This window comes from Nannospalax galili, unplaced genomic scaffold (assembly GCF_000622305.1).
Source record: "Nannospalax galili isolate Female #2095 unplaced genomic scaffold, S.galili_v1.0 scaffold917, whole genome shotgun sequence".
Taxonomy (NCBI): domain Eukaryota; kingdom Metazoa; phylum Chordata; class Mammalia; order Rodentia; family Spalacidae; genus Nannospalax; species Nannospalax galili.
Genome location: NW_008340972.1, coordinates 1,730,682 through 1,744,000, shown reverse-complemented (window position 1 = coordinate 1,744,000; position 13,319 = coordinate 1,730,682). Strand labels below are relative to the sequence as shown.

Sequence of the window (13,319 nt, the reverse complement as noted above, 5' to 3'; positions counted from 1 at the left end):
TTATCATGGACTAACATTTTTCCAATGAGAAATTTTTCAAATAAAATAAATTTTTATGACTTTTTAATGTAGCATGGAAAATGAAAACTTTATCCTATTTAATTTAATAGTTATGTAGATAGCTAGTTCAGAAAGAGATTAATTTATGAACTCTTTAAGAAACACTGCTCAGAACCTGAAGACATTTCTGCATATAAAAGATAAAGCATTTTGTTCTCTTCAACTCTTTGACCATAAATTGGAGGATTCTAGTACCAGTGAAAATTTCTGGATAAATTATCTGAGGAATCTAAGTGTCCCCAAAAAGGTGACGATGAATCAAAGACGTCTGCGTGTCCTCTGTATCCAGCATTTCTACCAAGACATCATTTTAACTACTGCACAATAACTCAAGTTAAGCTGCTCAGAGGGAATCATTAATTAAAAACAGCCTTTACATCCAGACTATACTAGAATATTATGCCTAAATTTCACTTCCATGCCTTATGAGAAAATGAAACCTATAGAGAAAAATGTATCTAATATGACTAAAATATTAAGAGGTAGAAATTTGGAAGAAGGGAATTTCTTCTAGCTCACTTAGGACCAAATCAAGTGCTTTTGTACATTTATCTCTAGAATTTAACATTAAGGCTTATGTAATTCAAATGTTGACATTCCCTTTAAACATTGTTTCCTATCAGGACAGACATCACACCACCTGTAATAAGTACAAAGTCAGTAGTCTGAAAGAATCATGGTTTAAATGTGAAATGTCCCCCCAGAGGTGTGTGCCATTGAACAGCAGTTGGTCCCTCACTGTTGGCCCTGTATGGAGAGTCTGTGTAACCTTTAGAAGGTGGAGCCTCACTGAAGGTCACTGGGGGCGGGTCCTGTCTGCTCTCTGCTTCTTGACTACCAATTTCCTCCTCCTGCTTCCTCAGCTTCCTCACCATGCTGGGCTGAATCCTTCTTAAACTGTAGCCGATTAACCACCACTTTCTCTTCTAAACTGCTTGCTGTGAGGAGCACCGCCCAACCAATCGGTGGAACCAAGACAGGACAAGGCCTGGAGCCTGTGGGTCCCGCATTTCAGGTGACTCCTAGCCTACAACATTCCCTCACAGATACACTTCAGAGCCCTGCAGCTGACGACATGGGATGGAATCTCTGACTTTCAAAAGTAAACAAATAACACAAATGTCTGGGATAGTCAGGAACAGGGACATCAAATAGACACACTGGGAAATTCAGGCTGGCCTTGAACTCATAAAGATCTGCCTGCCTCTGCCTCCCGAGTGCTGGGATTAAAGGTGTGCGCCACCACCCCAGCTAGCAGTATCCCTTTTTTAAAAAATATATTTTTTATTTTATGTGTCTGAGCATATTGTCTGCATGTATGTAAGTAAACCTGTGTCATGCAATACCCATGGAGGTTAGAAGAGGGTGTTGGGTTTCCTCAGAACTGGAGTTAGGGACAGTTGTTAGCTGCCATGTGGGTGCTGGGAAATGAGCCAGGGTCATTTGCAAAAGCAGCCAGTGCTCTTAACCACTGAGATACCTCTCCAGCCTGTGGCAGTCTTAATTTTCAAAACTGGATTATATACTTAATATGTATTTATGATGTGTTATAGTGACATATTAATTTAACTTCAGAAATGTCTGTAGTTATGCAACTAAACATTTTCAATTTTCTTATGCAGTAGGTAAGACAGGCATTACTATGGTTATTGGATGCTAAAAATGAGAAGCCACAAAGAAAAAATTACCTAGGGACATGGAACTCTGTGACACAGTCCTCTGACCACTGTGCCCTCTGACCACTGTGCCCTCTGACCCCTTGTTTAATTTTGATATTTTCTGACATAACTTTAAAAATTTTCATAACAGTTTCTCATTAAAAATGTTTGATTTTTATTCAAAGCTAAACTTGGACTGATTTTTCAAGACTTAAAAATCTTCCTTTAGTCAACTCAGAGCACATTAGAAACAATTCTTCAGTTAAAAAATGTTTCAAAAAAATTTCAAAATGAACTACAGTAAGATATAAAATACTGAGTCTAAGCTGTTTACAAGTCAGTTCATTTAAGGTAAATAAACATGCACAAAAGCGTTTATTGTAGCAGGGTATGAAACTACCAATGCTCTAGGTAAACTGCGATGTTCGTTAGCTGGAAACACAAATACAAAGACTACACCCAACTTAATGGAATAGCATGTGAGTTCAGTGAAGTCTGAATTATAGGGAAAGGAATCCGCCCATTAGTACTTTCATCTTTATAAGTGGGTAGTGCTCTGTGTAATAACTCCACCTATGTATGGTTCCAGCCTTAATGTCATCCTTATCAAAATACACAATATACCCAACCTATAGACTGAATCTAAAAACCTAAATTTATAGTTAAGTGTGACTAATAGATATAAATATTTACATCTAGTTTTAGAAAGTGTTTCAAATTTGTGATGGTCAGTTCCATTCTAGCAAGTAAAAGTGTGAGTGCATAGGTTAGAAAATTAGTTTGTCTAGAAATATCTATTTACGAGAGAGAGAGAGAGAGAGAGAGAGAGAGAGAGCACTTGCATGCATATCCTGATGTTTGAGTGAAAGTCAGAGGACAGCTTTTGGGAATCAGTTCTTGCTTAGCATGTGGATCCTGGAAATCACGCTCAGGTCCTCTGGCTGGGTAGCAGGTGCCTTTACCCACTGAACCATTGCCTGGCTCTTTTAATTCCTGCTTTCTTTAATTCTATAAATCATTTGAGGCTGTGTAATCAGCAATGACTGCTTTTAATATGTGAAGGAAATATGAAAGGAGTTATGAACTGACAATATTTCAGGAAAGTTAGTGTTTTATTTGGAAATATGACCATAATAAATTATTCAGGAACTAGTACTATTGACAAGATTGACTTATAACCTTTCTTTCCTGCCTTTTACTTTCCAACTGCTGGAGTGGGGCTATCCCAGCTGATGAGCTGAGTGAAGCCAGGAGGTATCAGCCAAAATTTTAGGAGCCAGTATGGCAAATCAGAGAACAGCCTGGGACCTGAGGTTAGGCACCCAACACCAGCCTCACTTGACTGGCTTCTAAGTGACAAACATTCTTTTGTCCCATTTTATGGGATATTATTTTGCCCTTTCCCGTCAACTACAGCTGTATCCAAATTAACACAGCATCCCCCTGCTTGTCCTCCAGCAGAATGTCTTTCCAGTCCTCATGGAGAATGCCTAGCTGTTGAGGAACCTGAAGCACCAGGCCGAGTCGGGCTGCTCTAGCAATTAGCTCCTTACCTGCACACATCCCTGTCAATTTGATGACAGGATGCTTGTCCTCTGACGGAGCTGCTTCAAGGGCAATCTCCTGCAGATTGGTGCTGTCCAGCACTGTGAACCGCTACACTAGTAAAATTATGGCTTGTCCATGGGGGTGTATCTTCAATGGGGTAATGTAAATCCCTACTGACATGAGGCCCGGATCTTGCTGTGACAACAAAATTACAGACCTGGAAGTCTAAGGGTTAAGCTGGCAAATTCATAGGATAAGGCCATGCTCCAAAGTCTCCTGGCCGACACTGCAGAGTACTATTAGGACTCACTGCATGATCATCCTTTATTTTTCCCCAACATGTTGGCAAGGACAGCCGTGAGAGGCTGGGAAGATGGCTCAGTCAGTGAAGCACTTGCCACTGACTGTAAGAACCCGACTTTGATCTGAGAACCCACATAAAAAGCTGGACGCAGTGGCACCTGCTTGTGACCGGATGCTGGGAGGGAGGCATTGAGAGGCCGATCTCTTGACAGCTTCTTTGACAAGTTCTAGGCCAGTGGGAGACCCTGTTTCAAACAAAATGTGGAAGGTGTCAGGGATGACACCCAAGGTGGCCTTCAGACCTGTGCACCCTCTTCCACGTACAACACCCTCCCACCCAACACAAGAGAATACCAAGCTGACAGGACTTTGGTTAAAATCAATGATCTTCCTGTATCCTGTTATAAAAAGCACAGGGGTTATGCAACCCTTAGGTATAGCTATGCTCAGACAAAACCTGAGGAGGGCCTCCAAGGAGTTTCGGGTTTTTTTTTTTTTTTTTGTGTGTGTGTGTGTGTGTGTGTGTGTGTGTGTGTGCTTCAGCATGGATGGGATCTAGAGCAAACACTGGTTACTAACACGGAGAAGTTGCTGCCTTACAGACTCAAGTGAAAATCAGTTGTATAACTATGTTTTCTTTAAATATTTTGAGTATGAGTGTATTGCCTGCATGTGAGTGCACCTGTGTCGTGCAATGTCCGCTGAGGTCAGAAGAGGGTGTCTGATTCCATAGACATGGAGTTAGGATGGTAGTTAACCACCATGACAGTGCTGGGAATTGAACCCGGGTCCTCTGCAAGATCAGCCAGTGCTCTTACTGCCATCTTGCCAGCCCCTGTATAGCTGTGTTTTATAAACAATAAAGAATAGTATGATCTATTATTTTATAGTCAGTTATAGAGTATGACTGACACATATTTTTATCATGAATCCTGTAAAAATGTTCTCACTCTACTTTTATGACAGAAAAAGGTTATTTTACTTCCTACACGTAGTTCCCAGGTGAGAACTAGAGTGACTGTCACCTAAATCACTCTTCGTTTCTCAATCATCCCAAATGATTAATTTTTTCAGGAACCAAAGAGATTGGCATTGTTAATTGTTGTTTTAGCCACAGCCTCTTGTCACCCACACTTGCCTTACACTCAATATGTTGCCAAGGATGTCCCTGAACACCTGATGTTCATTCACCTACCTCCTGACTGCTGATATTCTAGGTGTGTGCCACCACAGCTGGCTCAAAGTGATTCTTTACAAGAATACTAAGCACTGTCAAATGCAGCCACTAAGTCATACCCCGCCCCCCAAATTCTATAACTTACAAAGTTTGAGGAAGGGAGAGAATTGAGGAACCAGGGGAAATGTTAAGCCCTATCTTTCTACCACACACAGAAGCCTGAAGATATTAGATTCTCTTCCAACTGCTTATTGACCGAGAACCTGCAGTCTGTGATTGTCCAGGCACGTGCCTCCCCCTCTGTCAGTCTGATAAAAGTGCAGCATGCTGATGGGCTTAGGCTTTGATTTGGTGATTGCTTGAACACTGATTACCAATGACCTGCATGTCCGCTGGCAGAGTGGACTCTGTTAAATCAGAAATTACATGTGGTCTCCTAAATGCCAGACCATGGACCCTTTGCACCAGACAGGCAGAGTGGGGCCCACATGACTATCTATCAAGCAATGAAACATGTGACATTAACTAGAAACAGGACCTCATCAGTAAGTTTGCCTGAGGAAGTTTATGGCATTTAACTCCTAAACATTAATTTTATTGTGGTGTATGAGAAACTAATTAACTGAGAGTTTCCTTTTTATTCGAAGTGGAAATACTGTTCAGAAAACTGATGAAGGGTAAATACAACATATTTTAAGTTTATTAAGCTTGGCTCATCAGCTTCTATTTATTTAAGCTAATCTCAGAAGGCAATTAGATATTTCAGTCAAGCTATGGCTATTTTATTTAGCACATCTCTGAAAAATTAATCAATGTGTTAAAATGCACAGAGAATGTGAATGCAACTCTAGTTTCACTGAGCCAAACAGTGACTAAATACAGCTTCTAGAAAGTCACGTGATCTTTTCCAACATGAGCTCCAAGAAGCAGAGCATTGGGAAATGACAAGAGAATGCATTAAAAACTTGGTTATGATAAAGAACCAGTCAAAGTTAAGGTTGTCTCACACCATGGGGCTGGAGGATGGCTCAGTGGCTAAGAGCACTGGCTGCTCTTGCAGAGGACCCGGGTTCAGTGCCCAGTACCTAGTCTAGGAGGCTCATGACCTGCACCTCCAGTTCCAGGGGTTTTGATTCCTTCTTCTGCCTAATGGGGGCACCCACATACATGTCATACATCCAGACACCACACATACACAGAAAGACTTTTGTAAAAAGTTGTGTCAAGTTAAAGAAACATTTCCATCAGCCTTGAACCACTGCTTCCGTAAATTCTTTTCTTTCCCACGGTCACAAGAAGCCTCATATAGGTGACTCTAGACAGAGGCAATCATAGATTTTGGGACTGTTTTTCTAATTCTTTTTTTTTTTCTTTCGGACAGGTACAGGATCTGTATTTTTGTGACATTACTTTATCTCAGAATTTGTCACTTATAAGTAACCTAATAAGGTAGACACCAGGCTGGGTGCTGTTTAGTATATAATTGAATTTATCCTCTGTGACAGTTCAGTGAAATGAACTTTCTTCATTTTTAAATGAAGAAACAAGAGTCTTGTGTTGGTGTTTTATTTTTTATTTAACAATTAGAGTGACCTAGGAAGAAGGAACCTCGACTAAAGAATTTCTCAGATCAGATTAGTCTGTAGACATGTCTGTTGGGTATGTTCTTGATTGCTAGTGGAAGTGTGAGAGCCCAGCTCACTCCGGGTGGTGCCATCCTTAGGCAGGAGGGCCTGGGCTGTATAAGAAAACTAGCTGAGCAGACCAAGGGAAGCAAGCCAGTCAGCAGTGTTCCCCCACGGTCTCTGCTTCAGTTCCCGCCTCGGGTTCCTACCTGAGTGCTTGCCTTGACTTTCCTCAGTGATGGACTGGGACATGGACCTGAAAGCCAAAGAAACCCTTCACTCCCTTAGGCTGTTTCTGGTCAGTGTTTTAGCACAGCAGCAGAAAGCAACCTAGAGCACTTGCCTTAAGACTATCAAAACAACAGAATGAGGCATAACCTGATTCCACATCCAAGTTCAGTCATCCTGGGTATCTCTTAACTGATAGTTGCCTCTTTGGGATAGGGTAAAAAACATGAAAACAAACAGCACTGGATGCCTATAATCATATACAGGGAGAAATCAACTGGTGAAGGTAAATGAGTCACTTATCTTCATAATATTGTACGTAGTTCTGTAAGCAGGGAGTAAGTTTTATCATACTCTGTTCATAACAATAAACTTCGGGTTAAAAAAGGAAGTGTGTGTGAGGGAACACAACAAATTTTAAAACACACTACACCGGGCAGAAAGCTCTGACACCTTTCTGAGTTAAGACACTTTTAGTGGTTGAATCATTATTAATGTCACCTGTTAGACAAAAGAGGCATCCAACCACTCAATTTCGTTGAATAGTCCAAACAACTTACATATGGAAGTTTGCAAACTGCCTGATAGATGACTTTGTATTTTCTTTAAATTTTTAAAGCTTCCCACACGGCCCTATGGGTTAACTAGGACCACTCTGGGGACATTGACACAGGGTTTGGGAGTTGGGGCATCAGGCACTTGTCTACCTATTGGGGAGAATCTGTCAATGGTCATATGACACATTTAACTTGACACTTTGTGCTAAGAGATCAAGCAATACTTTCCAACTTTCTATTTTATACTGTGCATAAAAATGGCTTCTTTTAAAAAAATTATCATTTTTATTTTATGTGTACAAGTGTATTGCCCGCATGTAGGTGAGCGTACCCGTGTTGTGCAGTGCTGCAGAGGTCAGAAGATTCCCCTGGGACTGGAGTTAAGGCTGGCTTGTAGTTGCCATGTGGGTGCCAGGAATCAAACCTGGGTCTTCTGCAAAAGCAGTCAGTGCTCTTAACCACTGAGCCATCTCTCCAAAACAACAACAACAACAAAAAGGCTTCTTTTATTGAATTTTGAGTTTCCTGAAGAATGTCTCCCAGTCAAAATTCCCAAACCTTCTGGCTATTACATGATTGGAAATTTTATATGCAAATAGAAAAGAGGAGAGTAGCAAGGGCTACAGCCACCTAAGAACTTAGAACCATGTGTGTGTACCATAGAGTGGATGCATCCAGAACCAGAACAAAAACACCATTTTAAAGTAGAAGACACCAGGGCTGGGGGCCAGAGGGATGACTCAGCAATCAAGAGCACTGGCTGCTCTTCCAGAGGATGTGAGTTTGGGTCCCAGCCACCACGGGGCTGCTAACAACTGTTGGTAATTCCAAATCCACTCCTTCTTCTGGCCTCCGCCAGCTTTGTATAACAGGGGCGTACTTACATGGGTGCAGGTGAAACACTCACACATAAAATGAAAATAAATAAATAAATAAATAAGAAAATAGAGGGAACCAAAGTCAAGAACGAAAAGCAAGCAAGCAAAGGAAAAAACAAAAACCAAGAGAGGATGCCTCAGAGGCACTGGTCTCTATAGTTCTGAATTCTGAGCAATTTTACTTGAATTCCAGAGTTGCCGCTAACTCATCTCAAACATCTTTGATTTTTTTTCACTATGCGATAAGGACTCAAAGACATAGAAATGACTGTTAAAATATCAGATGAGAAAATTCAAAAATATCCAATTCAGGATTAATATCTAATAAAGTTGGTAGAGCTTCTTAAATGCGATGGCACGGTCAGATGCTAGTGGAGCACATGTTATGAGCTGAGCTTTGTTGGAACTCTATAATAACGTTACACACAGATATCTAAACACTAATATTTCACTCACTTTTCCCCGTAGGGTTTAAAGTTTACCAGTGAATGCATTTTAATACATTTGCTTTTCCTGCATTCCTTCTGGATAGAGTACTCCTATGTGGAATGTGAATTACAAATGTTCTTCTAATAGGATACTGTTGGCATTGGTCATTTGAATTTTTAAAGAAGTTTTATGCTATTTCCAAAGCGAACAAGGTGTAATTTAAATATGTGTGAGAGTGAAGAAGCAGGAAGAAAATCAGGAGCATCTAATGCTAGCAAGTCACACGGTTATCTCAATGCAACTCTCTAGTGCAAAAATATCCCCTCGATTGCTTGTAGTGAGCATCGAACAGAATTGTCTGTTGCACTAGATGAAGTATAGCAATGGGTCAGAGAACCAGCCACCCTCCTCAGAAGCATAGAGTCCAAACGAAACAGATTCTGCACGATGCCAAGGAACCAGGGGGAAGGGGACCGGCGTAGGTCAGGCAAACACGTGATGTGGGCTGGAGCAGGTTCAGAAGATCAACGCTGGTGAGAGTCCAGGGTCCAGAAAGTGTGGTTAGATTAAGAACTAAACGAAACACTGAGAGAGAAGCTCAGTGGTTAAAAGCACTGGCTGCTCTTGCAGAGGACCTGGGTCCAGCTCCCTGCACCCACATGGCAGTTAACAACCATCTGTAACTCCAGTTCCGGGGCATCTGATGCCCTCTTCTGACCTCTGTTGGCATTGAACGACACAGGTGCACTTACATACATGCAAGCAATACACTCATACACATAAAATAAAAATCATGTATCTTTAAAAAATAAATAATTTTTAAAACCACTAAGAGATTAAGCTTTGTATTAGTTTCTTTTCTTGCTGTTGTGACAAAATACACAACAAAAGGCAGCCTAATGGAGGAAGGGTTTATTCAGGGTTATGATCTCAAGGGATTCATCCCATCAAGACAGGAGTGTGAGGCTGGGTAGTCAACCATCTCCGTCAATAAGCTCCAGTCAGGCATGGAAGAGCCAATAGAAAACTGAGCTGAGCCGTAAAACCTGAAGCCCCGCCCCTAGTGAGCCATTTCCTCCAGCAAGTCTCCATATCCTAAAGGCTCCATAACCTCCCCAAACAGCAGCATCAGTAGGAGTGGAGGACCACCATCAAACACCGCATGTTCAAACCACAACAGGCTGTTAATGTGTGAAGGAGACAAAAGACAGAAGTTCAGTTCCCTCTACGGAATTTGGGCTTATCCTACTGGGCAATGTCCTATCACGTTTTTGCAAATAATAAGCGAAGCCCCAAATAAATTCATATTTTAACAATAGACTAGAAATAAAAGATACTGAGTCAGAGTGCAGGTGATCTGAAGCAAAGCAGCAGCCTAAGCACTCACAAACAGTGGCACAAATCCTTTCCTACATCGTCTTTGTGCTTTTCTCTTTAAAATACAGTGCTAAGAAAGTGACCCTACTTCTTGGGCAGCAGCAATATTAAACGGCCCAGTTGAAGGCCATGTCCTCCACCTCCTTCTGAATGAACGCTCACGGGCACTTACTGCATCCAGCCTTGTAGCTGAAGCCTGGAGGAAGGAGGAATCCCTGTTGAGCAGCAGCAGCAAGCGTCCTCTGGTCAGGCGGGAACACGGGAATCATTAATAGCGGCAGCTGACCTTGAACCTGCTGAACGTGAGAGAGATAATCAAAGAGACGAAGTGTGGGGACCCTGTGCCTGCCACCCCTCCTTCTTTCATGAAAAATGAGAAAATCATGCTTGGGGCTTCCCCAGTCAGAGTGGATGTCATTAAGAAAACAAGGAATGGGGCTGGAGAGAGAACTCAGCAGTTAAGAGCACTGGCTGCTCTTGCAGAGGACCTGAGTTTGGTTCCCAGCGCCCACATGGGAGCTAACAATCATCCATGACTCCAGTTCCAGGGGATCTGACTCCCTCTTCTGGCCTCTGCAGGCACTGCATACATGTGGTACACTTAAGGAAATGCTGACTGAATGCTCATACACATAATGTAACACTCATATCCATAACAACACTCATATACGTAACATAAAAAATAAAAATAGCTGGGTATGGCTGCACAGGCCTTTAATCCCAGCACTTGGGAGGCATAGGCAGGTGGATCTCTTTGAGATCAAGGCCAGCCTGGTCTACATGGTGAGTTCCAGGCCAGCTAGAGTTACAGGGAGACTCTGTCGCAAAAAAATAAATAAAAATAAAATAAAGTTAATTAATTGAATTAAAAGTTTAAAAAGTAACACTAAGAGAACAAACAACAAATGCTGATAAGGATGAGCATAGAGGGTCGTTTGCACACTGCTAGGGGTAACTTGGTTCAGCCTCTATGGAAATCAGTACAGAGTTTCCTCAAAAGTACTAAAAACAGAGCTGCCATATGACACAACACAAGGATACTTGCACACCCATGTCTATTGAAGCTCTATTCACAATAGCCATGCCCTGGGCTCAAACTCAGTTTCTGCCAATAGATGAATGGATGAAGGGAAACGTGGTAACCATGAAGTTTCATTCAGCCCCAAAGGAGGAGACCATACCCTCTGCAGGGTGGAGTTTATCAGCTTAAATGAAGACAGCCTTACTTAGAACTCACTGATAAGACAAATATTGAATGTTTTCCTTCATTTGTGGATCCTTTTTTTGTTTGATTGTTTGTTGAGAAAGGGTCTCCCTGTAGCCCCAACTGGCCTGGAACACACTGTGTACAGCAGACTGGCCTTGATTTCATAGAGATCTACCTGCTTCTCCCTGGGATTAAAGATGTATACCACCACACCCAGCTTGGACCCTAGGTTTCATACAGATAGATGAAATCATGTATATATTGGGGCTGGAGAGATGGCTCAGCAGTTAAGAGCACTGGCTACTCCTGCAGAGGACCCAGGTTCAGTTCCCAGCACTCATGTGCTGGCTAACAACCATCTGTAACTCCAGTTCCAGGGGATCAAATACTCTCTTCTGACCTCCACAGGCATTGCATGACACAGGTGCACTTACACACATGCAGGCAAAACACTCTTACAAAATAAAATAAAAATAATAAATAATATATGTCAAAAATCATTGATATATTTGTGCATATACATTAATATACAAATACATCTATCTATCCATCTATCCATCATCCATCTATCTATCTATCTATCTATCTATCTATCTATCTATCATCTATCTACCTATCTATCTATCATCTATGAGATACAAAACCAAAAATGAAAGGAAATTAGTGGGGGAGCAAGTGAGTGAGGAAGGGGAGGACATGCGCGGTGCCTATGGTCAAAGCACGTGATGTTCTTGATGGAGAATGTCTTTAGGAAACCCATCACTATGTGCAATGAATATATATATGTTCACAAATAAAAGTAAAAAAATAAAGATTTACTGGCAAATGAACTTGTCCAATGATTTGCTGGAAGCCACACCTGGGGACAACTTCATACAGAACAAAACCAGAATCTCAGTCCTCTGGGAAATAATCAAGTTCAGCCTCTCAGCTGATAAATATTCTCTGGACATGATATCCCTCTATCCCTCCATGAAAATGTCACACCTTTTTCTTACGTCACTAACGAAATGGTTAAAAAATTATTACTTCACAGACTGAACGTTCTTCTCTAAAGTCTACCTGTGAGTGCTAACTCTTCATATGTGTGGGTGGGTGTGTGCACGTGTGCACGTGTGTGAAGTGTGGATGTACATGTGTATAGTTGCACATGCACTTGGATGTGCATGCATACTGACGCCACATGTCAACGTCAGGTGTCTCTCAGTCACTCTCTACCTTATTTTTTGAGATAGGTGTCTCCCTGAGCCCGGAGCATACCGATTCGCTAGACCAGTTGGACAGAGCCCCCCAGCAGCTTCCTGTCTTTCTCCCCAGCACTGAGACTGCTGATGTGCACATGTACTTGGCCTTCTGCAGGTGCTGGGGTCTAAGTTCATATCCTCATGCTTGTTTGTCAAGCACTGTTATGGACCCAGTCATCTCCTTACTCTCTAATTCTATCTGACCAAACAGAAACTAAATCTGTATCACTTTATCTCTGAAGGACTATAATTTGAAGATAAATTTTCATGTTCACACGTAATATTGAAGTCTTAAAATTCATGAATAACAGGCCTCAAAGAAACCCTGAGGAAATCCAACTTTCTCCTTTCTTTATAGATGTAACTGGTGCCAAGGGACAGCTGACTTCCTTGTGGCTATGAACTGGTCAAACTGGGACTTCAATCCAGTTCCTCTGGATTATAAGACTGTCTTTGTGATGCAATCGGACCCATCCTTGAACTATCTGGCCGCTGCTTTAGTTGACATTGTTCAAACTCTACCTTGCTCAAGGCCCCTCTCATGGTCTGGGATCCTCATTAGTAATAAATAAAACATCAGGGGCTGGAGAGATGGCTCAGAGGTTAAGAGCATCAACTGCTCTTGCAGAGGACCTGGGTTCTATTCCCAGCACTCACATGGTAACAACCATCCATAACTCCAATTCCGCATTATCCAATGCCCTCTTCTGATCTCCACGGGCGTCATATAACGTGGGTGCTCTTTCACACATGCAGGCAATACACTCATACACATAAAATAAAATTTAGATACAAATAAAATATTTACAAATAAAAAAATAAAACATCAAATTGTAATGGCTGGGCTTGGGAAATGACTCAGTCAGTAATGTGCTTGCCTTGCAAGCATGAGGACCAGAGTTCAATCCTGAATCTGAGAACCCATATAAAAACTGACAACAGATGGAGATCTTGGCATGCACTTGTAATCTCAGAGCTAGGGAGCAGAGACAGGCAACACACACACACACACACACACACACACACAC

General features: G+C 41.8%; 1 protein-coding gene across 1 annotated transcript in view; it reads right to left on the bottom strand.

The window, feature by feature from the left end:
• Positions 1–13,319, bottom strand: part of Sox5 (SRY-box transcription factor 5) — a 446,577-nt gene that overhangs the window by 122,106 nt on the left and 311,152 nt on the right. Inside the window, exon 8 of the mRNA XM_017798952.2 lies at positions 10,013–10,133. Coding sequence (XP_017654441.2) covers positions 10,013–10,133 — 121 coding nt within the window. The remainder of the gene's footprint in view (positions 1–10,012; positions 10,134–13,319) is intronic.